The sequence below is a fragment of the Orcinus orca genome, chromosome 6 (assembly GCF_937001465.1).
Source record: "Orcinus orca chromosome 6, mOrcOrc1.1, whole genome shotgun sequence".
In the NCBI taxonomy this organism is placed as follows: Eukaryota; Metazoa; Chordata; class Mammalia; order Artiodactyla; family Delphinidae; genus Orcinus; species Orcinus orca.
Window position 1 is genome coordinate 113,654,989 of NC_064564.1, and position 25,777 is coordinate 113,680,765.

The following is a 25,777-nucleotide window of genomic DNA, read 5'->3' on the forward strand; positions in this document are numbered from 1 at the left end:
CCGTTCGCGCCCGAAGGTGACGTCACTTCCGGGGCGGAGGAGGCTGAGTGGTGCAGTGAGGGACAAACAAAAGGAGGCGCCGGAGGGGCGCAGCGGCTGGCGGCGGGACAGAGCGGCAGGGGCTCGGGGCTGCCGGCTGGGCGGCCGCGCGCGGCGGGCCCAGGTGAGTGGGTGGGGTGGGGAAGGGGGTGCGAGCTGTCACCTCTCGAAATCCACTCCTGTACGTCCCCGGCCAGCTGGCTGGCCCCGGGCACCCTGGGTAGCTTGGGCTCTGCCCGCCAGGGCCGGCTCCCTCGGGGCCTCCCGCGGCAGCTCAGTTCGGCCTACCTCCGGGTTCCCCATCCGCCGGGTCACCGGGCCCCCCCCCCCGCCTCTCTCTGGTGCCGCGGCGCGCGAGCCCCCTCCCAGGCACCCCAGTGCCTCCCTGCGCTCTACATAACCGGGAGTTTCCGCCTCGGCTCCCCAGGTCCCCTTGTCATCTCCTGGGTTCCCCCAGATCCTCACTCCTCCACACACACACGCCCCCCTTACTAGAGGTTCCACCTCTGGGTTTTCTCCTTGGCAGTTTTTTTTTCTGTTTTCAAAGGTTCCCCTTGCTCTCTTCTCCTGGGTTCCTGGCCCCCTCCTCTTCCCTTACACCCCTCCCTCCTCTTGACTGGGCTGGAACTGTGCCCTGACTTGGGGGCAGATCCCTGGCTATGCTTGTGGGGCCTGGCTGGGCTGGGGTTGCTGGGAAGCCCAGTCCAGGGTCTGAGGCTCCGGACCCTGCCGGTGTCCTGTGCATCCAGATGGGCCTGAGAGCCAGGTCTGATGAGGTCTGGGCTGGAGACCCAGCAAAGTTGGCTGCCCAGCTGAAGCAGCATAAACGCTGGTTCTTGAGGTTCATGATGATTCTGCTCCTTTTGTTGACTGCTTCTTTCCCCTGGTCTGGACTGGACTGAACCAAGATTGGGCTGGTTCTTAGATGATGCCTGTGCTGCCTTTTTTGGAAAGGAGGAGAGATGGTTGGGGGGTGGCTGGCAACCTCCTCCTGGTGGGGACTTGGCTGGAAGGGTGGGGCCGCCCCTTGGTGACCATGCTCCCCGGAGGGCTCTTCTGCTGCCCCACCCCCGGAAGCCTTTTGAGGATGAGGTGTGAGGATGAGGAGGGAGAGAGCTTGGTGCGGGAAAGGGACTTTGGGCCTAAATTGTGGAGGAAGGATTTGGGGGAGCTGAAAGGCTCCCAGGGGCCTCTCCCACCTTTTCCATTAGGAGTACCTTTTACCCCTGACGAACTGTATCCTGCCCTTTGAGCAGACAGAGTGGCAGACAGACAGACTGGAGGCAGGAGGAGGAGGTCTGATGTTGGTGATCCCTCCTGTGGAGGGGATGGGGGAGTGAGAGCTTCGTTCAGAGGGACTGGGCAGTGCCCATGGCTCAGTCACACTGGCATTGCCTTCGTGAAGGTCAAGTTTTCCTCTGGCTCAGGAGGGGAGGCAAGGACAGATGACAGTGCTGGAGGACTGGCTTTTGGAGGGGTGCTGGGGCATGAATGACTGGGCCCTGCCTCCCTGTCTTCCCAGTTTTAGAGATTCTTTGGGGTTAGCTCTAATGCCCCTCTGCCTTCTGGGGGCTGTGAGGCACAGCACAGGAGCCCAAGAAATATTTGTGACTTCCTCCTGGAACTCAACCAAATACTCCATCCCTTGGGCACATCCGCTAGGAAGCTGTTTCCTCTGCAGACTTCGAATGGCCTTTCTGGGTAGTGGAAGCTCCTGAGGATTGCCCCAGTAGGTCAGAACTCAGGGAGCTGGCTTGGCCTGGACCTCGCCTGCAGGAGTTGGAGCGAAGGGATCGGCCTGGTTCCTGACTCTCCTGAGAGTGGAGGTGATTCTGGGTTTTCACAGACTTTCACGGGGAGTCAGATGGGTTGGATGTGGGGCCCTGGAGCCCAGCACACCATCTCTCCATCCCTTGACTCATTCATTCATTCATTCAACCATCCTTTGGTAAGTGCCTGGTCTGGGCCAGGAATGGTGCTACGAGAACACAGTCCCTGGCTACAGTCTGGGAGGAAAGGCAGACAGGAATACATTGATACAGTGGCCAGCATAATACTAGAAATATTACAGAGGCAACCCAGAGGAAAGAGGCATCAGCTGTGGGTGAATGTGTAGGGGGTGGTCAGCGTGTGTTTCCTGGAAGAGGAAGGGTTAGAAGAATCAGTGCCAGTGAGTCCAGAGGCCTGAGTTCTGGGCCTGTCTCTGTCATGGGCAAGTGACTGGCTTTCCCAGCCTCCGTGGGTATCCCTCTCTTTGCCGAGGAGGGGAGGGGTTGGGGTAGAGACTGGCTCCCATGGCTTCTGTGCCTTTACAGATGCAGGTGCTTCGCTGTCTAGCTGCCATCACTCTGTGTGGGATTGCCAGGTTACTGACTGACTCCCTGTGAGGCTGGAGACCATCTTCTGCTTCTTTCCTCCTAGCACAGTGCCTAGCATTGAGTAGGTGTGATAAATGTTCAGTGGTGTAAATAGCTGAAAGGCTCCACGATCCCTTTGTCTGTGTAACCACGCCTCCTCGCCCCCCTTCCTGCTAACTCCTCCTTGTCCTTTGGCCTCCCTTGATGGCTGGGTCACACTCCCAGCGCCTGGCTAGCTTAAATACTCCCCCTACCCTGCTGTAGCCTGACCACACTTCTCTCCCCGCCCTCCTAACTTGTCTTGTTCCCTCCTGTGAACAGTTCTGAGCAGAGTGCCTGGCATGTAGTAGATGCTCACTAAACAGTTCTTGACTATAGATGACGGCTGGGTTGTTTTTTTTTTTTTCTTTTTTGTGGTACGCGGGCCTCTCACTGTTGTGGCCTCTCCCGTTGCGGAGCACAGACTCCGGATGCGCAGGCTCAGCGGCCATGGCTCACGGGCCCAGCCGCTCCGCGGCATGTGGGATCTTCCCGGACCGGGGCACGAACCTGTGTCCCCTGCATAAGCAGGCGGACTCTCAACCACTGCGCCACCAGGGAAGCCCAATGGTTGGGTTTTGTGTTTGAGTCGAACTCATGTGTCTGGGTTGAGGGTGTGTCTCTGCCTGGATCCAGCTCACCCTTCTGTAGCTCACCTCTCGCCACTTCCCGCCTCCAGTCCTAGATCCAGCCAGGACACTCAGCAGGCTCTAGATGTCGTGTTCTCTCCCCTCCAGGCAAATGTGCTGGTCCTTCTCCCTGGAATGCTCTCTCTCCAACTCCCACTCTTCCCCAGCAGTCAGCTCAGGCAACACCCTCTCTGGGGAGCCTTCCCTGACCCTACTAGTCAAGGTCTAGTGCTTCTTCCATGTCCCCATAGGGCCCGGGCTCCCCCCAGCAGAGCCCCGGGCTCTCAAGAGCCAGTTGTAATTGTTGCCTTGGCATATCCCCCGCAGACCATCTGATTCTCTGTCATCACCCCAGAGCCCAGCCCAGGCCCTGCACCGAGCAGGGGCTCCGAAACTGTCGGCAGCACAGCAGGTAACGCTGATAGTCACACACGTCCCTGCTGACTGTAGCTCTTGCTTCCTTGTAGGGAGGCAGCTTCCATGGAGCAAAAGGAATGCCAGGACCCTGCCCAGACAGACGTGGGCCAGCCTCAGCACCGACAGCCAACTCGCAGATAGCAGAGCCTTCCGCAGGGTAAGGACTGGGCCCCCACCCTCCAGGCCAGCTGAGCAGGTGCCTGGAGGGCAAAGGGTGGTGTCTCTGTCCCTGCAGCCCTTTGCTCTTCTCGCTGGAAGGCCTGGGCTTCTAGGGCAGAGATGCCAGGAAACAGAATTCTTCCTCCTTCTCCTGACTCAGTGGCCAGCTGAGTAGTACGTGGCTGCCATACTCAGGCTGGCGTGAACTTGTATGGCGAACCCCTGGCTTTTGTCACTCTGGGTGGTGGTTCATGCTGTCTCATGACCACGTTTCCTGAGGTGTGTTCTGTGGAACACCAGTGTCTTTGGTCACAGTGGTCAGGTGACTCCGGGAACAATATCTTGTCGTAGTCTGTGCTGCAGGACTTCTCAGAGCCTTGAAGGATGTCTCAGAGCTCACTGAGAGCATGGCGAGTCTCTGAGAGGGAGCTAGCAAGTCGTGTTTCCCCACACTTATTTGATCACGTGGACGTCTCTGGGGACGGGGGTTCCTCGTCCTGTGCTTTGGAAAACAGTTTCCAAAGGCAGGAGCGTGCACTGGTTAGGACCCAGACTTTGTAGTCAGACCTGGGTTTGAGTCCCAGCTGTCACATGCTCGACAAGTGATTGTGGGCCAGTCACTGTACCTCTCTGAGCCTCAGTTTCCTCATCTATGGAAAGAGGATAATATTAGCACCTTGCCTCCCTTTAGGGTATTTTGAAGATTAAATATGTTGATATAGGGAAGGTAGCACAGGGTGTCTTAGAACGTGTTCCCTAATCATAGCAGGTGTATGTATAAGCTGCTTAATAATTTGTAAAACAAACCTTATCAGTGATCTCTTTGGTCATTTGCGGAAGCTCAGGGAGTGGCCTTGATCCCCCGTTTACAGACGTGGAAACTGGGGCTCAGAGGGAGGAAGCAACTTGCCCAAACTCATCGGGAAGAAGGCAGGGATGTGGGACCTGAGCCAGGTCCTGGAATCCTGGGCTGGGGTCCTTTGTTCTGTGTCCGAGGGCTCCCTGCCTCCACCTCTCCTATCTAGGCTTTTTTTTTTTGGCGGCTGCATTGGGTCTTCGTTGATGCGTGTGGGCTTTCTCTAGTTGTGGCGAGCGGGGGCTACTCTTCGTTGCAGTGTGGGGGCTTCTCATTGCGGTGGCTTCTCTTGTTGTGGAGCATGGCCTCTAGGCGCACGGGCTTCAGCAGTTGTGGTGCGTGGGCTCAGTAGTTGTGGCTTGCAGGCTCTAGAGCGCAGGCTCAGTAGTTGTGGTGCACGGGCTTAGTTGCTCCGCGGCATGTGGGATCTTCCCAGACCAGGGATCAAACCCGTGTCCCCTGCATTGGCAGGTGGATTCTTAGCCACTGCACCACCAGGGAAGTCCCTATAATGTCTTGGTTTTAATGTCATGTAGAAAGTGAGAGTCTCCCTTGATCTCTATCTCCAGAGATTTGAGTGAGGAGGGGTAGGTTCTCCCACATGTATTTTTACCATTTGCTTATTTTCCTAAAACCAAGTCCTGTTAGAGCTGCTGGTTTGCACCTAGCTCTCGTTTCATTTAATGGTCCGCCCTGGACGTCTTTCCCAGGCGAGGGTAGAGCTGTGGGTGAGTCCCGTCAGAAGAGGGCGGTGGGAAGTGCCTGATGTGTGATTTTGTTGACTATCCTGTTTACTGGGACAAGGTCAGCAAACCCCAGCCCTGCCCTGTAGGAGTTTCCTGTTGGTTTTGAGGAACTCTTACCTCCCCCCGCAAGAAGGGAAGACTGAGCCAAGGTCTCTGGCCAGTGATGAGCAGGAAGCAGCAGGTCCTACTTATCTGAGGTCAGACTTCCTTCTCTGTGCCAGGGAGGAATGGCATGGGCCAGCCTGAGAGGTTTTAGCCTCCAGGTTTTGGCCCTCCTCTGTCTGCCTGAGGCAGGGGCTGCTGTGTTGCGTTGGCCTGAGCCTGGCCCTGAGTCCTTTCACCTGACTGTCCTGGTGGACAGCCCGATCTTGGTCCCCCTGGACGCTCCTCTCAGGTTTTAGCCGTGAGGGTGGACAGGTGAGGCGACGGGGTTGGGGGCGGGGGGGGGGCTGCCCTGGGACCTGGGTCTAGAGATGCTCTGCTGGGGCGTAGACACCTCAGGCCGGGTTTCGGCAGGAGGAACCCCCGGCCTGGCAGCCTGGCTCGGCAGGGACCGCCCTGGGGGTGAGGTCTGTGCAGAGACGCGTCCCTCGGCCGGCGGCGTTCAGCTCTCCGTCGGGACCCTCTCCCTCTCCCCTGTTTCTTTCTCCCAGTCTTTCCTGGAGTCGTTTTCCTTCTGGCACAGGCCACTTCGGGCCGCTTCCTGTGGGAGCCCGGGAGCTGGCCTCTCGGTGGACGATGCTCTGCTCGCCCTCCTTCCAGCAGCAGAGCCTTCACGTCCACGGTGGCCGCGGTCCGAGCCCAGGCGGCGCGCCGGTCACTGTGAAGTTTGCCATCTTACCCACCACCGTCTCCTGGGTGAGGTTGTGTCACTTTTACAGGCGAGGAGACCAGGGCTCGAGGCACGAGGGCTCCCGCCCAAAGTCGTACAGTTCAGGTGGCAGAGCCGGGATGTGAACCCGGGTCTGTTTGCCTTGGCAGCCTGTGCTCTTTCTACCCCACCTTCCGTTTGTCTCTTTCTCTAGGTTCTCGGGCTTCGGGGTGCTTCAGAGTCTCCCGAGAGCTTGTTCAAAATGCTGGTTCCCCTGGACCCATCACCGCAGCCCTGCAGAGTCCAAGTTGGGGGGTGGGCCTAGGAACCTGCACTTTGAAGACACTCTGCAGGCCGTGGTGAGGCTGGGGGTCTTCCGACTGTGCCGGCCAACACTGACCAGCGCGACTCTGTCGGCGCCGGTCCCCACCAGCTGCCGCCAGAAGGGTCGCCCTCGGTGTAGAAGCGGGGCTGGGCTCCCTCAGGCCCTGGATATCCGTGTGTATGTGCGAGCGGATGAGGTTTCTAGAACAGCTCTTACACCCAGCCACAAACATCTCCCTGTGCGCTTTCCCGACGCGTTTCTACTGCATCTCACATCTCGTAAAAAGTTCTTTGTTTAACTGTCTCTTGAGGACGTAAAACCTCAAAATTAAATAGACACTGCGCTACAGCCTCATGCCAGGAGCCATGTTCCACTGGAGTAAAAGTGGCTGTAAAATTCCATGGCTCTCACATGGCACCTGGGCACCCTCAGAGGCGCCACTGCCAACCTCATGCCCCCGGCAGAGTTGACCTGTTGGCAAACGTGCTGACCGGGTGGGACGGCATAGGAATCCTTCTGTCACATCTCCCGGCTGGTGGCCTGGGTCGGGATCCCTGGGGGCAGCCCCCCACCAGCCCAGAGAGCCAGGCGACAGACGGCTTACCCTCGGCCAGGCCCCCTTGGTCCCAATCCCCTTGGATCTCAGCAGATGAGTCTGCGGCCTCCCGTGGGCGCTCCTGCCCACTTTTCGTGCGCTGTCCAGGAAAGCGGCGCTGGTGTTCAAAGCAGATCGAGGCCTGTCTTCAAGGCCCTTCTGCCCGCCATGGGCCCAGACCCAGCACCTGGCTTCCGGGCTCAAACCCAGAGCTGGGCTCCCCCACCAAAGTTTCCTGAGTATGGCCTGCTAGAGTTCCCTGCAGAGACCTTGATTCCATGTACCCCTCCGGAAATGGGGGTCTTGTCCCAGGAAGCATTTCCAGGGTTCTCTGGGTGCCCAGGTAGGTCCAGGAGACCTGCTGGCCTTTGAGACAGGTGGGCACAATGGAAAGGCAGACCTGGGTGATCTTCCCCACCATCTTCTTCTAGCTGTGTGGCCTTGGGCAGGTCAGTTAACCTCTCTGGGCCTCAGATTTCACACCCCTAAAGGGACTGATACCATCCCATGATGGTAACAGCAGCTGACGTTACAGAGGCTTACTGCGTGGCAGGCCCTGAGCCAAAAGCTTTCTATGGACCGCCTCATTCAGTCCTCACCACCGCCCTACCAGGAATAGACTCAGTGGCCACTTCATGGATGAGGAAACCAGAGCCCTGGGAGGGAAGTGACTTTCCCAAGGTCACATGCTGGTGAAATGGGGAGCCGCCGTACCTGTGTTTCTGGAAATTGGGGGCCGAGGCCCAGGAAGTACCAGGCGCAGTGCTGGCACATAGTCCACGTCAGTGACCCGGAGCTCATGTCAGTAACACGTCAGCCTGGTGGGGTGAGGGGACGGCCTGAGCCTCAGGCCTGGGCTGTTGCCTGTGAGTGCTTGGCTCGGGGAGCCATGGCCGCAAGCCCCAGGTGGGTGTCCTTCACCTGTCACCCTCCCCCCCCACCAGGCCGCCTGTACCCTTGCAAGTTTGCATGAGAAGCATGAGGACCAACCTGTTTGGGAGGCCCAGCCCACATGGAGAGGAGTTTGGAACGGAAACTTGTTCCCTCCCCCCTCCCACCCTGGGCGTCTCCCCTCTTCTTTCCCGGGAAAGTGAGGGTGTGCCCTTCTACGCAGGGTGCACGGAGCCAGGTGGTGCCCCAAGCCTGCACTCTCCCCGGCTGGGTGTGGGGACCTCCAGGGCAGTGCCCGTGCTGGGGCGGGTGCGGGCCGTGTGCACCAGAGCGGGCCCTCTCCTCCCCTCCTGCTCTGGGACAGAAGAGGCCCCAGGGTGCTGACCGAGGAGCAGATTCACAGGCCCAGAGCACTCCCAGGACAAGACCTGTGACCCAGTGTCTTCCTCCAGCCTCTTGGGTGTGGCCCTTCCCCCTTCCCTGGGAGAGCCTTGGAGGGACAGCCTCCCCAAGGTAGGAGGAGGGGCGAGAGGAAGGGTGAGGGGTGCAAGCCTCCTGCCTCCCCTCCCTCCCGCCTGGGAAGTTTTCCCAGCCTCTCTATTTGGGCTATAACAAAAGGCTCTCTGTGCCCTGTTTACCCACAGCCTAGCTGCCTGCTGCGGCTCAGGTGTGAAAGCCGAATCTCTGCAGGCCAGCATGGGGGTGGAGCATGCTTGGGTGGTCGCCCAAGGGGGCAGCTGTCATTTCTTTGACTTCTTTCCCCATCTGTGAGAAGCTTCAGGAGGAAATCAACAATGTGGACTAGGCTGGACACCTAAGGGGTGGTTCTGCGAACCGCTCACCAGCTCTCTGTCTCTGTCCTGTCCTGGGGTCCTGAGCCTGGGCTCCAGAAGTTCAAGGCCATTGAGTGTGGTCTCTGAGTCCTGGGAGGTCCTGGGGGCCTTGGGGAAGCTTGGAGGTATTTGTGCTTGTGGCTCAGCGCTCTCCTGGGTGTCCCCCACTAAATTCTGGGTGGGTTTCTGCAATGGCATGTGGGTTGGGATAAGTATAGTGCACCTTCCTCTGTGCCAGGCCTTGGGTTGTCCCATAATATATGCATTATGTTATTTTTAATTCTCACAATAAGCCTCCGAGGTACTGTAATACTCCCATTTTACAGGTGAAGAAACTGTGGCTTAGAGAAGAAAAGTCATTCGTCCCAGGGTCTGAGCTCACCCACCCTGAGGTGTTGCTTCCCTGCGCCCTGTCGAAGTGTGTGTGTTACCTGGGTAGGGCAGGCAGGGGCAAGCTAACCTTTTCCTTACATGATAGATGGCAGGTACTTCTTGTAAACTCTTACAATATTTAGAAACGACTTGGTGAGGGAGGTCTTTTGTTTTTTTGCCAAGTATTTTTTTCTTCTCACAAAAGTAGCAAATTTAAGTACCACATACTGGAATCATGAAGTATTTGTTGTTTTGTGACATTTTATATTGTTTTATCATGCATGATATATCATATTATATGCTGGTCAACATCTTTTATTATTACTTAATATCCCTTGGACATCTTTTGGGTCACTGTATACAGATCTGTGAGGTAGGTAGCACTGTTCTTATTTTAAAGTTGCAAAAATGGAGGCTTGGGCTAAATAATTTGCCTGGCGTCATGGAATTATTTCATGCTTGAGTTGGATTTGAACCCATGTCTCCCCAGTTCTGAAGCTATTGCTCTTCACACTCCCCGAGATCTGCCTGCCACCATGGGGAGGAGAGGGGCTCTGTGGGTTGCCCTAGTTCTGCTGCAGGAAGCTGGTCCCGCTTCTCTGCACCTGCGTGTGCTGCACAGTGGGAAGGGTCTAGCTGCATCCTACACACTTCTGCATCTCCCTGGGGCAGGGCAGGACTGGGCAGGGGTGATGCTGCATCCTTCAGTGTCCTCAAAGGCCGCAGGTGCCTCTGCGCCAGCCAGGAGCAGGCCAGTTGGAAGGAGGACCTGAATCTGCTGCCCTGGCGATCATCTAGTAGAGACTGCCCCCAGCTGAGCCCAGCAGGTGTGAGGACCAGAGAGAGGAGCAGCCAGGAGTAGAAACAGTTGCTTTTGTTCCGGTAAACTTTGTAGGAAATAGTTTAAGCACACATGAACGTTATGAAACTAGAGCAGATATCTTTGTACCCAGGGCTCAGCTTTGTTCGACTTTCATGTTTGGCAATAATTGCTTCAGAGACACACACACACACACGCACACACACACACGCACGCACGCACGCACGCACGCACACACACACACACACACACACACACACACCTTCTCTCTCTCCCTGTCTCAAATCATCTCAGGCACAATATAAGCCTCTTCCCCAATCCCATTTTCTTCCCTCTCTAGATGAAATTAGCATCTTGGTTTTGGGGCTCTCCATGCATGTGTTTATTTATTTTTGGCTATGTTGGGTCCTCGTTGCTGCGCATGGGCTTTCTCTAGTTGCGGTGAGCGGGGGCTTCTCATTGCGGTGGCTTCTCTGGTTGCGGAGCACGGGCTCTAGGCGCGAGGGCTTCAGTAGTTGTGACACACAGGCTCAGCAGTTGTGGCTCGCAGGCTCTGGAACGCAGGCTCAGTAGTTGTGGCACGTGGGCTTAGTTGCTCCGTGACATGTGGGATCTTCCCGGACCGAAGCTCGAACCCGTGTCCCCTGCATTGGCAGGCGGATTCTTAACCACTGCGCCACTTCCCGTGCATGTGTTTATACCTTCACTACACTTGGATATGTACATTACAGAAAACCTTATATAAGGTATGTATTATTCTATAGCTTGTTTTGGGGTTCAGCATTGTTTTGGGGTCTGTCCATGCTGGTACGTGTAGCTAAAGTTCACTAACTTTACTGCTTTAGCATTTCACCAGATGCTTAGAGCAATTTATACTTTCTCCTGTTGATGGACACCTAGGTTGTTGATGTTTTGCTATTAGGAACAGCTCCGGAGTGATCATTCTTGTCTGTGGCTTCGTGCGTATGTGTAAAGTGACTCTCTAAGATCTTTACCTAGGAGCGAAATTGCTCCGTTGGAGGATGCATACATACATTCTATCTCCTCATTTAAGAATTCAACATTTTTGCCAATCGCAAGGGAGCGAAATGGCATGTGACTGTCTTAATTTGCATTCCCCTATTAGTAATGAGATTAAGAATTGTTTCATCCATGAATTTCCTTTTGTATTTTTCTCCCATAAATTGTCTAGCCGTACGTTTTGCCATTTTTTGCCTGTTGGATTGTCTTTTTCGTATATTTGTAGCAGTTCTATATTTGTTCTGGATAGTAATCCTTTGGTAGTTATACCTATTGCAAATATCTCCTCCAGGTCTGTGAGTTCTTTTCATTTGTTTATTATTATGTCCTTTGATGTGCATGCATTTTAACTTTAATGTGATCAATAGATCAATCTCTTCCTGTAAGGATTTGTATTCTTTGTGATAAGAAATCCTTCCCTGTCTTAAAGCCATCGAGATGGTCTCTTAGATTTTTCTTTAAACACTTTCAAGTTTTACTTTAGGTCTTTAACTCATTGGAATTTATTTTCCTGTAAGGAGGTAGATGGGGCTATGCTTTTTTCATGTGAGTAACTAAGCCAGCTCCTTTCATGGACACCCATTTTTTCCCCCGAACCTGCATAGACACTGTCATGTCTAAGTTTCCAGAAATTTCGGGGTCTGTTTCTAGGCTCGCTCTTCCAGTCCTCTGGTCCATCCATCCATCCCTGTATCAGCACCACACTGGCTGCATTCCTAGAGCTTTATAGGAAGTCTCCTCCCACGTTATTCTTCCGAATTGTTTTAGCTATTCTTGATCCTTTGGAATCTTGATTTTTTATATCTTTTTTCTTAATTACCTGAGTAAACATATGCTTATAACAGAAAATAGAGGTAAGTTTGGGGTGAAAAAAAGATTATAAACAGCAGGCTAATCTCACCGCCAATATTTTTCAAATATACGTCTAAGTTATTGCAGGAGGCTTCTTACTCTATCACAGTTTTGTTACCTACTTTTTGCATTTAACGTATTTTGTCATGTCATCAAGTGTTTTGCTCTAACATGTTTTCATTATTTCATAGTATTCCATTATCTGATCATTTAATAGGTATTGACCAATCACCCAGTAACAGGCATCTAGATTGTTTCCAATTTTCCTGGGGTATAAATAACACCGTGATGAACGTTCCTGTGACTAAACCTTTGTTCTAGAGTCTTTCCCTGACAATTGCCAACCTCCCTCCTACTTCCTCTCCCCCCTGGCTCAGCCCAGTTCAGCAAACCTTTACTCTACCTTCGGTATTCCGGGCTCTGCACAGAGACTGGGATGGATCTGGAGTGGTCCCCATCCTGTAGGGCTCCCAGTCTACCCCCATCCCCACCCCTTGGTGGTCTCTTGCCCATGAGCTTTACCTGGTACAGCCAGGGTGAACCCCACCTCACTGGTGGGTGTCAAGCCCTGACCTCCAGGAGGGCACAGTCTGTAGCTTTAAACAATGCATCTGTTCTGGAAGAAGGAGGATTAGCTGGGCTGGAGCTCAGAGGACAGCAGGGCATGGGGCCTTTCTGTCTTTCTCAGCCACCTCGATTTCAGCCCTTTAATCTTTGCCCTCTATTCAGAATCCTCTGCAAATTCTCCATCTCTTGGGGCAGAGATCTGATCTGACCCGACTCCCCATCACCCTCCCGAGACTGCCCTCTGAGAGCCACAAAAGAACACCTGAACTCTCCACCTGAGAGCTTATTTTTTTCTTTCTTTTCTTCTAGACTGTATTTATTTTAAATTCTGTACTACTTTTCAATCACAAAGGTAAGGCATGCTGGTAAAAAATTCCAGTTTCCTTTCATCCTGCCTCCTATTCCCACTCTAAGAGGGAGCCGTTCCCCAAGTTGGTCAGGGTTTATCAGCGTGGGATTGTATTTATTTATTATTCTGGCTCTCGCTTTTTTCCAAAATGGCATTACATACAGAGCTCCTTTATTCTGCTGAAAAGGCCCTGTTGTATTCTAGAGGCTTCTTTAAGGGACCAGGATCTGCTTTCTGCCCGCCTCCTTTGTGCCTGGCCCCACCTAACTCTGCCCCTTTGCCAGGTGTCAGGGCAGGCGTCTTGGGTGCTTTTTCTCCTTCCGTTTCCTTCCTTGGTGCTCAGGTTCTGCGCTCTTTTCATCTACCCATCGACTGCCTGTTGAAGTCAGCATTGCTGTCGGGGGCCAGGTCTGCATCTGTCTTAGCCTCATTCCACAGATGGGGGAACTAAGACTTAGAGAGGTGAAGTCATCTGCCCAGCGTCACTCCATTGCTGAGTGGCAGAGCCCAGGCTGGCCCGGCTGGCCCCCTCCCTCCAAGCTCCTATCACCGTTCTTCCTTGCTCTCCACCTGCCTGAGATCCCCCCCACAGGCTGCCGGGGAAACCTCCCTCTTGTGACTTCCTGATAGTCCTGAGAGCTTGGCAGGGCACCTGTTACCACGTGCATTTTGTGGATGGGGAACCGAGTCTTGGCTGCTGGAGGTGCCTCTCCCTCCCTGCTGGCTGTAGGCAGGTACTGCCAGGCCCAGGGAGTGTCTGTAGTGGTGCCAGTGGGAAGGGAGGTGTCAGGGTGGGCGGAGGCCTGGATCACGTGCCCCTTGGTACCCTGACCACCTTATACAAAATGTGGGCACATCCATGACAGATTCTCTGTTCCCTTCCTGACGGGGAAACGGAGGCCCCAGGAGAGAAGCTGTTGCACACCTCTGCTAGGGGCCGTCCTGGCTGCGGAGGACCGGAGGCCTCAGTGCAGGGAAGGGATGAATGCACTGCCTACAGGAAACTTCCTGAAAAGGGAACTCTCCGTAACTAGGAAAACAGGCCCCTTTTCCCTTATGGTGCTTTCCTGACCACCCCCAGGTGTGCCCTGGGGCAGCTGTCAGCTGGGATCTGCTCCATCTGAGTGGCTTCCTGGAAGTGCTACTTGTCAGCGCTCCACCCCAGAACTGGGTTTGAAGGTGGTCTCTAATCCCTGACAGGCAGTGTGAAGTTGGGCATGTGACTTCTCTCCCCAAGCTTCAGTTTCCATACCTATAAAATGGGCATGAGGAATCTTATTCAGCCTAGAAAAGGAAGGAAATTCTGGCACCTGCTAAGACATAGATGAACCTTGAGGACGTTACATTAAGTGAGAGAAGCCAGTCACAAAAAGACAAATATTGTGTAATTCTACTTGTATGAGATACCTAGAGTAGTCAAATTCATAGAGATAGAAAGGAAAATGGTGGTTGCCAGGGGCTGGGGAGGTGGGAATGGGGAGTCGTGTTCACTGGGGACAGAGTTTCAATTTGCAAGGTGAAAAGAATTCTGGAGATGGATGGTTGGTGATGGTTGTGCAACAAAGTGAATGTACTTAATGCCACTGAACTGTTATGGTTAAAACACTGAAAATGGTTAAAATTGTAAATTTTGTGTATTTTACCACAATAAAACTTGTGAGAAAAAAAGAAAGGGTGCCAAAACAGTGTGCACCTCTTGGGCTCCTGAGGATTCTGGGCTGGGCCATCATTCTCAGAAGGAGCTGTTCCCCCCAGGGCCCTCAGGGGTGGGCAGGAACTGGGAGGGGACCCAAAGCTGCCTCAGCTTCCTCCCTTGCCCCGCCCATCTGAAGCTGTGGCCCCACCCACCACCCAGGCCCCGCCCTTCCCCGCCCTTCCCCACCCCACGTCTTCCCCATCCCTCCTCAGGCGCTCTCTTGATACCGTTATTGAGCACCTGCTGTGTGCGGTAGACCCTTGTCCTCCAGCAGCATCTGGAGGAAAGGTTGAAGACTGATGACACCAGTGCAGACTGCCTGCTGCCCTACTCTGTCCTAAGTGCTTTAGAAGCATGGAGTCCCCTGGGCTCTTCTGGGCAGCCCTGCGGGGAATCTGCCCCTGGCATTTGTGAAGAACCTGAGGCTGAGAGCCAGGGAGGACCCTGCCCGAGGCCAAGGCAGCAGCAGAGCCCTGGCCTGCACACAGGTCACATGCTTTTGGCTGCTGGCTGCCCCCTGTCACCTCCACTCCAGAGGGGCTGCCCCGACCACCTGGCCGTCTCCTCTTGGGGCCAGTCGTGGGGAAGGTGCGGTCCCTGGCACCCTGGGGACTAAAGCCTGGGCTTTGGCACCTGCACCTTCTTTCCAGATTTCCCCGAAAACGCCATCAGAGAGGGGCAGTGACTTGTCCAGAGCCCCACAGTGGGTTGGTGGCAGAGGTGAGGCAGAAACACGGTGCAGCTAAAGGGTGACCCCTCCCAGACAGGTCCCCCACACGAGGCCGGGCCTGCCCTTCTAAGCTGTGTGACCTGGGCCCCTGGCTCTGCCCCTCTGAACCTCTGAGGCCTCCTCGGCACAGTGGACCGGGCACCGGCCTGGGCTGAGGAGGCACCAGCAGCCTCGGGGGCCAGCACAGGACCGTCCCCTGCACGAAGCCCTTCTCAGCAGGGAGGTGGCATCCATCTCTCCTGCCGTAGCCATGGCTGCCCCCTGCCCTGACTCGAGTCTCGTTATTTGGACACTCCTCTGTCTCTCCCACCCCTCCCCACACGCTCACACTGGCCCGAGAGCCCCCTGGGGCAGGGGCGTTTCATTGGTCACATTTACTACCCATAGAGGAACGGGCCAGGGGCTGAACGGAGAGCTTAGAGCGTGCTTCGAGACAGGTGTTTGGGGGCCGGGGGGCGGGAGGAGCCAGACACGCTCGGTGGATGGGACTGTCTCCTACCTCTTGGAGCCTCAAGTCCCTCACCTGTGACGGAGCTGTGGACAGTTCCCACCTCAGACCCAGAAGGAGTTAGGAAGGCGACATAAGCAAAGCCCCAGGACAGCAGGAGCCCGGAGACAGCTCCTCGCCGGGAGAGGCTGAGTGTTCTCCAGTACGTGACACAGCCACTCCCCCGAAACAGTGAGGTTGCAACCACATCCTGCCTGGTCATCAGCCCCCACCCCCAGCGTCTGGCATCCTGCCCTGGCAGTCTCGTCCTGGACTCTCCCGGGGCAGGCTGTTGCACATCCTTGGGTCCTCCGTCCTGGCCCCTCCTACCTTCCGGCCCCCAGTCTTTGGGCGCCTGCCTGGATGTGGACTCGGGGAGCCAGGAAGGGAGGGAGGAGTGTCGGGGTGTCTTTCAGCTGGGGGCCGGCTGCGTGATTCAGCAGGCCCTCCCCTGGACGGCTGCTTGCCCAGGAGTGTGGGTGGTGTGAGGGGCCAGCTGGTCATTAGAGGGCCCGGGCCTTCCTGTGGGGCAGGCTCTCACCCTGGCCTGTGAGTCCCGGCCTCACCAGGAGGGCTGACCCCCTGGGCTGGAGCCGCCGGCTCAGGGCAGGTGGTGGTGGTGTCTGCTGGCCTTGCGGTGACCTGAGCTCTGGGAACCCCGCGGGGGCAGGGAAGCTGAACTCCTGGGCTCTATCTCTTGGCCCTGCCCTGCGTGGGGCCTTGGGCAGGTGGACGGCGAGGCTGTGCAGTGGTGAGGATCTGAGTGGGGAGGTGGAGGGAGAGGCCTGAGTTGGATCTCGGCTCTGGCCCTGAGTAGTAGAGTGACGTTGGGCAGGTGACTCTCCCCTGAGCCTCAGTCATCCCATCTGTGAAATGGGACCAAAGATAGACTCTGCATCTGGATGTCAAAGGGACCCCATGAGGAGGATTCCATGGTAAGGAACAGCCCGGTGCCTGGCACACGTTCTCTGTTGAGCACCTCTATTCCCTCAGGGGGTCTAGGTTTGCTTTCCTCCTGTCCTCACCCGTCCCGGCGTGCCCGAGGAAGATGAGATGGGAAGCATCTGGTGTTTGCAGGGAGGCCCTGTTTTATGAAGTGTTCGTTACTTACTATTGTCACTATTAATATTATAAATAATCAAAATAATGTGGCCCCGTCCCATAACCTGGGCACCCTTGTGCCTCTCCCAACAGAAACAGACCCATTTGTCAAAACACAGGTATTTAGGGACCTCCCCAGCAGCCCAGTGTTTAGGAATCTGGGCTTCCACTGCAGGGGGCATGGGTCTGATCCCTGGACAGGGAACTAAGATCCCACATACTGCGCGGCACAGCCACAAAAAAAAAAGTGAGTTCGTACTAAGCCCCCTCTTCTGCATTTGGCTTTTCTCACACTTTGAATAAATCTCTTCGGACCACTGGCGCAGCTTCGTGGCAGCTGGTTCCGAGTGAGCTGGAAGTTTTCAACTAGCCCCTCTGGTTGTTCTGATCATTAGCAGGATGGGGTCTAGACAGGAATTCAGGAATGCTCCTGCTGAAACGTGGGGGTCCCTGTGAGGCTGCTTTCTGTCAGCGTGACCTGGATCTCAGTGCTCAGCCTTCCTGTCTATGGAATGGGGAGGCTGCCTGCCTTCCCTCTGGTGGTTTCCCAGCCACCTGGTGAACATATGGTTTCTGGACAGACGCCGATCCGTGGGCTGGCCCATGAGTGTTGCCCAGCTAGTGTGACTCACAGCTAGACTTGAGGTAGAATTTTGGACAGTGGGTCCACTGTCTCCTGCCTCTGATCCCTGGGTTTCAGAAAGCCAGGCCACCCTGTAGTAACCCCCTCCCATGGGTCCCTTTCAGGTTGAACCATGATTCCGGTGACAGAGCTACGCTACTTTGCGGACACGCAGCCAGCGTACCGGATCCTGAAGCCGTGGTGGGACGTGTTCACCGACTACATCTCCATCGTCATGCTGATGATCGCGGTTTTTGGCGGCACGCTGCAGGTCACCCAGGACAAGATGATCTGCCTGCCGTGTAAGTGGGTCACCAAGGACTCCTGCAATGACTCGTTCCGGGGCTGGGTGGCCCCCGGCCCAGAGCCCCGCTACCCCAACTCCACCATCTTGCCGACCCCCGACACTGGCCCCACGGGCATCAAGTATGACCTGGACCGGCACCAGTACAACTATGTGGACGCTGTGTGCTACGAGAACCGCCTGCACTGGTTCGCCAAGTACTTCCCCTACCTGGTGCTTCTGCACACACTCATCTTCCTGGCCTGCAGCAACTTCTGGTTCAAGTTCCCTCGCACCAGCTCGAAGCTGGAGCATTTTGTGTCCATCCTGCTCAAGTGCTTCGACTCGCCCTGGACCACGCGAGCCCTGTCGGAGACGGTGGTGGAGGAGAGCGACCCCAAGCCGGCCTTCAGCAAGATGAACGGCTCCATGGACAAGAAGTCGTCGACGGTCAGCGAGGACGTGGAGGCCACTGTGCCCATGCTGCAGCGAACCAAGTCTCGGATCGAGCAGGGCATTGTGGACCGCTCGGAGACGGGCGTGCTGGACAAGAAGGAGGGGGAACAGGCCAAGGCGCTGTTCGAGAAGGTGAAGAAGTTCCGGACCCACGTGGAGGAGGGGGACATCGTGTACCGTCTCTACATGCGGCAGACCATCATCAAGGTGATCAAATTCATCCTCATCATCTGCTACACTGTCTACTACGTGCACAACATCAAGTTCGACGTGGACTGCACCGTGGACATCGAGAGCCTGACGGGCTACCGCACGTACCGGTGCGCCCACCCGCTGGCCACGCTCTTCAAGATCCTGGCCTCATTCTACATCAGCCTGGTCATCTTCTATGGCCTCATCTGCATGTACACGCTCTGGTGGATGCTCCGGCGCTCCCTCAAGAAGTACTCGTTCGAGTCCATCCGCGAGGAGAGCAGCTACAGCGACATCCCCGACGTCAAGAACGACTTCGCCTTCATGCTGCACCTCATCGACCAGTACGACCCGCTCTACTCCAAGCGCTTTGCCGTCTTCCTGTCGGAGGTGAGTGAGAACAAGCTGCGGCAGCTGAACCTCAACAACGAGTGGACGCTGGACAAACTGCGGCAGCGGCTCACCAAGAACGCGCAGGACAAGCTGGAGCTGCACCTGTTCATGCTCAGCGGCATCCCCGACACCGTGTTCGACCTGGTGGAGCTGGAGGTGCTGAAGCTGGAGCTGATCCCCGACGTGACCATCCCGCCCAGCATCGCGCAGCTCACGGGCCTCAAGGAGCTGTGGCTGTACCACACGGCCGCCAAGATCGAGGCGCCCGCCCTGGCCTTCCTGCGCGAGAACCTGCGGGCGCTGCACATCAAGTTCACGGACATCAAGGAGATCCCGCTGTGGATCTACAGCCTGAAGACGCTGGAGGAGCTGCATCTGACAGGCAACCTGAGCGCGGAGAACAACCGCTACATCGTCATCGACGGGCTGCGCGAGCTCAAGCGGCTCAAGGTGCTGCGGCTCAAGAGCAACCTGAGCAAGCTGCCACAGGTGGTCACGGACGTGGGCGTGCACCTGCAGAAGCTGTCCATCAACAACGAGGGCACCAAGCTCATCGTGCTCAACAGCCTCAAGAAGATGGCCAACCTGACGGAGCTGGAGCTGATCCGCTGCGACCTGGAGCGGATCCCCCACTCCATCTTCAGCCTCCACAACCTGCAGGAGATCGACCTCAAGGACAACAACCTCAAGACCATCGAGGAGATCATCAGCTTCCAGCACCTGCACCGCCTCACCTGCCTTAAGCTGTGGTACAACCACATCGCCTACATCCCCATCCAGATCGGCAACCTCACCAACCTCGAGCGCCTCTACCTGAACCGCAACAAGATCGAGAAGATCCCCACGCAGCTCTTCTACTGCCGCAAGCTGCGCTACCTGGACCTCAGCCACAACAACCTGACCTTCCTTCCGGCTGACATCGGCCTCCTGCAGAACCTGCAGAACCTGGCCGTCACGGCCAACCGGGTGAGTGGCTCGTGGCGGGGGTGCTCCTGGGTGTGGAGTCTTCAGCTGTGGTTCCCAAGACCCCCTGGGAGGAGCTGGTTGAAAATACAGATCCCCAGGCCCCGGACCAGACCTGCTGAATCAGAATCTGTGGACTTGGGAGGCCGTCTCTGCCGCAGAACGTGGCAGAGGTCACCTGCCAGGAGGGATGGTGTGGTCAGGCAGGGCCTGTCCCCGAGGTGGCCTTGGGCAGGTTCCTCGAAGGCAGTGATGTGCACGGGCAGGAGGTCCACGGCCTGCCCTGCTCTCTCAGAGCTCGGTCGTGGGAGGTGGGACTTAGCCTGGAGCTTGCAGTGTCTTTCTCAGCTTGTCCTGGACCAGATTTGGAGCCCAGGATGGGCCCAGCAGGGACAGAAACTTTGTGGGTGACTGGTGCAACTCCCAGCGCCACTCACACCCTTTCCCCTCTGTGTTTTGAGGGTGGCAGAGGGCAGAGTTGAGCTTAGCTGGGGCTGGTTTGTTACCACTTGCCTTTCTGGAGAGGAAATTGTGCGAACCGTTGTGGGCCCGTGGTACTGGAGGCCATGCCCGGGAGACGATCGAGACCTCTGGTGGCTCCCGTGCACCAGCCCCTTGCGTGTCTGGACAAGCCCCCCACCCAAGGGCCCCTCCGCGGAAGCAGGCAGGTGAGGGTTGAGGGCAAGTGGTCCTGTGGCCTTGTGGCCTGGCCTCTGCCGTGGAAACAAAGCCACAGGTGCTGGGGGGACCTCTCCCTGCCCTGCCCACCTCTTCTGGGGCCCTGCAGGGAGGTTGATATTGGAAAGAACGTCTTCCTGGTTTGTTCCTACTCCGAGTGGAAACCCTCTTGCAGTGAAGAGGGTGGTATCAGGGTGGACACTCTCGCAGCGAGGCTAGGGGTGATGGGAGCCCGTGGCCGGGGGCTGGGATGCTGAGGGAGAGCCAATCCAGCCAGCACCTCTGCGCCTCTGTTGCCGGCAGCAGCATGAAGCCGCCCCGTGGGCTTATGGAGCTCCTGCTCTGTGTCCACCCTGCGCTGGGCACCCTGCTCCCGGCACCCTGTGAGTCCTCCTGGCAGGAGCTCTCTCCAGCAGCCTGGAGGCAGGCAGCCCCTGAAATGTCCCATTCTAGGAAAGGACGTGCCTTCTCCAACATCACCCAGGTTGGAGGGTCCAGGCACCCCAGACCTTTGACCACCAGAACCCCTCCCGTCTTCCCTAAGCCTCTCTCCCTGTAAACCACAGAGATTTTGACAAATCCTTTCTCCCTCCCTCAAATTATACCTGTGTGCATGTGTGAGAACGTACAGGGGTGAAGGTCAGATCCCAGGCTGCTTCACTCTGGAGAATCCGCCTCCAGGGCCTGGGACAGGCCCACCGGTCAGGAGAATTGGCCTCCCGGGGAGAAGCCCCATTTGGAGAGCATAGGACAAACACACACTTCCTTTAGCATGTTGAGGGGGACCAAGTGGCCCCCCCCAGAGCACAGTGTGGGGCCAGATTGCCCCTGGATTCGGGGCTGCCTTGGGCATCCCAAGGACCCCTCATGGTGCCCACTCTGTCCCGGGAGCTGTGTGGGCACCAGGTCTTGATGGGCCTTCCCAGCCAGTGGAGGGTGGAGGGTACAATTCCCGACCTGTCCCCACCCCCAGCTCCTCACCCCAGGCATGGCTGCCAGGCCATGCCTGTTGGCTGAGGTCACCCCTCAGGAAGAGCTGGGGGCAGGCACGCTGTCGCTGTCCCGAGGAAGGAGACCCTCTGACACCCAGTTCAGCACAGTGCTTAATCATGTCCTGTCCCCGCCCACTGGAATGCTAGAGGCCTTTGTAGGGAAAAAAGTTTGCTTGGGCCAGTCCTAGTCAGGCTCCTCCTTTTAGGCAGGAGCCCCCCTCCCTTCCTCCCTCTGGGCCTGGCGGTTCCTTGTGAGCCACCCCGGGCTATGGGCCTCGTGTGAGTGGACAGGCAGGGGCGAGTGTGGCCCGGCTCAGGCCCTCGGCCTCTGTTTTCTTAGGTTTAAACTCATGTTAACGAATACCTCGATAAGTGGGCGTCCACTTGTTTGGTTATTCATTGGTTCATTGATTTGGGGAATGTTTTTTGAGCGCTCCTACTGTGGAGCAGGGAGCTGGGGGCCTAGGAACAAACAAGCGGCTGCCCATCCTGAGCTCACCTCTCTCAGGGCAAGACAGGCAACCAGCATTTAGCACAGTGGACGAGACTAGGCTGGGGCACAGCGGAGTGGCCTCAACCCAGACTTACCCCAGGGCAGGCGGGCCTCCTGGAGGAGGGGGCCCTGCAGGACAAGGAGTTAGCCAGGTGAAGAGGAGAGGGAGAGTCTAGGAGGCTCTGTCCACAGAGAGCTGAGAGCCCAGGGGGAGGAGCCGTGAGCTGAGCCCCTGGAATTTGGACTTTCCCCTGAGGCCAGGGCTTGAGGAGCGTCCTGTTCTTCCCACTTGGTTTCAGATAATCTGTCTCACGTCCCTTCCCTCGACCCTCTGACAACAAGGACCTTGGCTCTTTCGTCCAGTGCCTGACGTGGAGCAAAACGTTCACCGAATTCCCATTGACCGAGCAAGGAAGGAATATGCCGCCTTGGAATTTAGAGAGCTCGCTCCTGCTGCCACTCGAGGGTATTGGGGGTGGGGCAAGGTGAGAGGTCAAGAGCTGACAGAAAGCCCGTGGGCAGCTATCAGGCGGGGGCGAGGCCTGGACTGGCAAGGGCTGCCAGGGATGGCGAGACGGACGCATGTGGGGGAGACTTCGGGGGTGGAATCCACAGGACATGGGCGGGATTGGATGTGGGGAGAGAGAGGTCTGACGTGACTCGAGGTTTCTCACGTGGCTGCCTGGGTAGCTGGAGGGTCATTGAGGCCAGGTGTGGGACAAGGCACAGGTTTTCAGAGAGTAGAGCGTAGGTCCCATATTGGGACATCCAGCGGACCAGGTTGAGTCAGCCTGAAGCCCAAGGAGTCGTCCCCCCAGGCTCCTGGGTGAAGATGGGTCCTTGATGAGGTCACGGGGGGAAGGATGGAGGGAAGGGGAGTCTGGCTCGAGCCTTTGGGATTGACGGCGACGAGCCGGGCCAGGCAGGAGCGGGTGGGCACACAGCCCACGGGGAGTCAGGTGAAAGGAGAACAGATGCATGTCCGGTGGATTAGGAGTGACCGCTGGTGGCTCTGGCCAGGGAGTTTCCAGGGTGGGCAGCGGCAGAAGCCAGATCACGGCGGGCCAAGGAGAGAGACGGTGTCTTTCCGAACGGTTTGTTGGGAAGCCTGGAGAGGCTCCTGGGAGGGTTGTCTCTTTTGCAAAGACCAGGTGGACTTGAGGGGGAGCCAGTGCTGATGGGGGAGCCGCTGAGACCCCTGAGGAGGTGGGAGAGGGAGGGATTGGGGTGACGGGAAACGACTTCACAACTTCAGCGCACGATCACACCTCACGAGGGACAGGAGTGGCCCAGGTGGGGCACTGAGCCACCGAAGGCACCTTCTTTTCTCTCCACGCGCCTGGAAAGAGCTCGCTGATGGACTGGGGGGTGCTCCGGGGAGGGGACATGTCAGGGGGAGGGCTCCGATGTGAGCCCCAGCTCTGCCACCTGCTGGTCCAGCCTCTCCCGCTCCCTGGCCACTGTCTGTGTCACCAGAGGAGGCCAGTGTTGGGCGCAGTGGGGTCTCTGGGAGGCTCTGGCCCGTCCGTCCTGCCGGAGCCCACTTCCCATCTGCCCTCTCACCTTCATGTCCCTGCTGACCTGGAAGTCACCTCTGCCCCATACCTGACCACTGGGCCACGTTGAAGCCCCAGGTCAGGAGTCCCCTTTAAAACAGTCACAGTGTCCCTCATGGCATGGCCTCTGCCTTCTCAGCGGGAAAATGGGGACAGTGACAGAGCAAGCTCCCCGTCACCCTCACATGGGCTCGGGCCCAAGTCCCTTGGCTCCTGCCCTGCTGGAAGGGTCCCTCCTGCCCACCATATCTGAAGGAGGTGGTTGTAGGAAAATAGGCTCAGTCAGAGCTCGTGTTTGTAGCTGATTGCTCACAGGACGGCGGGGAGGAAGCTGGCTTTTATGGGGTTCTTCCCGTGTGGCAGGAGACACGGCAGGTCCCCACCCAGGCTGCACCATCAACAGTGTGGACATTTAAGAGCACAGACTGTTGAGCCAGGTTCGAATCTTGGCTCCACCACTCTCCAGCTATGAACCTCTAGGCAGGCTGGCTCCTTCAGGGCCTCAGTTTTCCCATCTGTAAAATGGAAAGAGTGTTTACAAAGTACTTACAGGTAGTTCCGAGGGTTCAGTGAGTTAATAGCATCAGCGCTCAGAGCGAACCTGCCCTGTAGTAAGTGGCATGTGGGTGTTGCCCATTATTCAAATTTTGCAAAATCAGAAGGAGGGGGCTCTGAATGGCCAACACTGGGTTCCCCGCACCCACCATCAGCCTGTGACTTGACAGCTAAGGAAACTGAGGCCCAGGAAGGGGAAGTGATTGGTGAGCTCTCCCCAGTTCTCAGCAACAATTAAGGGTGTGGAATTTTCTCAGCAGGCTGCTCTGCTTTCATAAATTGCTCTTAAACCAGGCAGGACCAACAGCCTGGCTCCTGGTGAGCCCTGGGCGGTGGAGGACGGGGTGTGATTGGGAGTAGCTGGCTACTGTGATTTGCTTCTGGGGTGCTAGGCGCTGGGAGACAGCGGGGAGCACAGCACACCCAGCCCTGCCCTCTCAGAGCCCCCTGTCTGGGGGCGACAGGAGACCAAGCAGTTTGACCATGGAAGGGATCAGTGCTGTCCGGGGGACGTTGGGTGCCATAGGTTACCAGGAGGTCAGGGAGGCTTCCTGGAGGAAGTGACTGCAGAGCTGAGACCTAAAGAACTGGGGAAAGTTAGCCAGACTTGGGCCCAAATTGTGCTGGTCCCTGGGGTCTGGGGTAGCTGAAATGGGCATCAGAGAAGGTGCTGGTACCCAGGGCAGGGAAGCCCAGAGGCCCAGGTCCGAGGTGCGTCTGCCTCACTTCGCCCTCTGCTCCTTCCCTGTAGATCGAGGCGCTGCCCCCGGAGCTCTTCCAGTGCCGGAAGCTGCGGGCCCTGCACCTGGGCAACAACGTCCTGCAGTCACTGCCCTCACGGGTGGGCGAGCTGACCAGCCTGACCCAGATCGAGCTGCGGGGCAACCGGCTGGAGTGCCTGCCCGTGGAGCTGGGCGAGTGCCCGCTGCTCAAGCGCAGCGGCCTGGTGGTGGAGGAGGACCTATTCAACACTCTGCCTCCCGAGGTGAAGGAGCGGCTCTGGAGGGCTGACAAGGAGCAGGCCTGAGCCAGCACGGGCACTGAGCACGGGCCGCCCAGAACAGCCAGCAGCGGGGCCTCCAGGGAGGCTTCAGGCCCGGGAGCCCAGGAGACTCTGACTGAAGACCCGCCCAGCCTCTCAGTGGGGGCGGGGCAGGAGCTGGGCCACAGGACCGCCCCTGAGGGGCTGGCCCCTTTCTCCTCAAGACTCACGCCCCCACGGGGCAGGCGCCTGAGGGGGAGATCAGAGACCTGTAGTCCATCTCTGAGCACAGTATTTGGACAATCAGGGCCTCCTCCCTGGAGGCCATCTCTGCCCCAGAGGCTGAGCTGACACCAGAGGTCCAGGGACACCTACTTAGTTCTTGGTATTTATTTTCTCCGCCTCCCACCCCCTCCCTCCAGATAACTTATACATTCCCAAGAAAGTTCAGTTCCGATGGGGGGTGTCTGAGGAAGGGTGGGCTGCGTTTCCCTTTTCCTTTTTTTGGTGGTTTCAAAACCATTTAGGGCCCACCCAGCCTTGAGCTGAGCGGTCCAGGGTGAACCAGCTGTGGGACGGTCACCCCAGAGGTGCCAGCTGGGCTCTGGTGGCACGGCCCGTGGGAAAGCAGGCCACCAGGCGGAGAGGCCAGGCCTGGGGTTTGCCGCAGCAGTTTAGATTTTTTTTAAGTAAAAAAAATAAATAAAAAAAAAATTTTTTTAAGCTCTAAAAATTGATGGTTTGGGTATTAAAAAGAAAAAACTAAAAAAAAAACCACAAAAAAACAAAGGACACTAAAGGCCAGTGAGTTGGGGTCTCAGGGTGGGACAGCAGTTCCCCTTGAGGAGAGCAGCAAGACACTGAATTGTGTTTCCTCCCCCCGGGGTGCAGGCTGCAGGATGTCTTCCGAATCTGCTGTGA

At 56.8% G+C, this 25,777-nt stretch overlaps 1 protein-coding gene across 6 annotated transcripts; it reads left to right on the top strand.

The window, feature by feature from the left end:
* Positions 1-21: 21 nt before the first annotated feature.
* LRRC8A (leucine rich repeat containing 8 VRAC subunit A) lies at positions 22-25,605 on the top strand. Of its 6 annotated transcripts, XM_033427024.2 has the most exons (5): positions 22-163; positions 3,532-3,638; positions 6,268-8,377; positions 17,439-19,603; positions 24,626-25,605. In XM_033427024.2, exons 4-5 carry the CDS (start codon positions 17,447-17,449, stop codon positions 24,899-24,901), a joined length of 2,433 nt encoding a protein of 810 aa, XP_033282915.1. In that variant the 5' UTR covers positions 22-163; positions 3,532-3,638; positions 6,268-8,377; positions 17,439-17,446; the 3' UTR covers positions 24,902-25,605. The 6 variants fall into 6 exon arrangements, with proteins under 6 accessions (XP_033282915.1, XP_004269173.1, XP_049567690.1 ...); XM_004269125.3 differs by lacking the exon at positions 6,268-8,377 and having other exon boundaries at positions 23-163; XM_049711733.1 differs by lacking the exons at positions 3,532-3,638; positions 6,268-8,377 and having other exon boundaries at positions 45-163.
* The last annotated feature ends 172 nt before the right edge of the window (positions 25,606-25,777 follow it).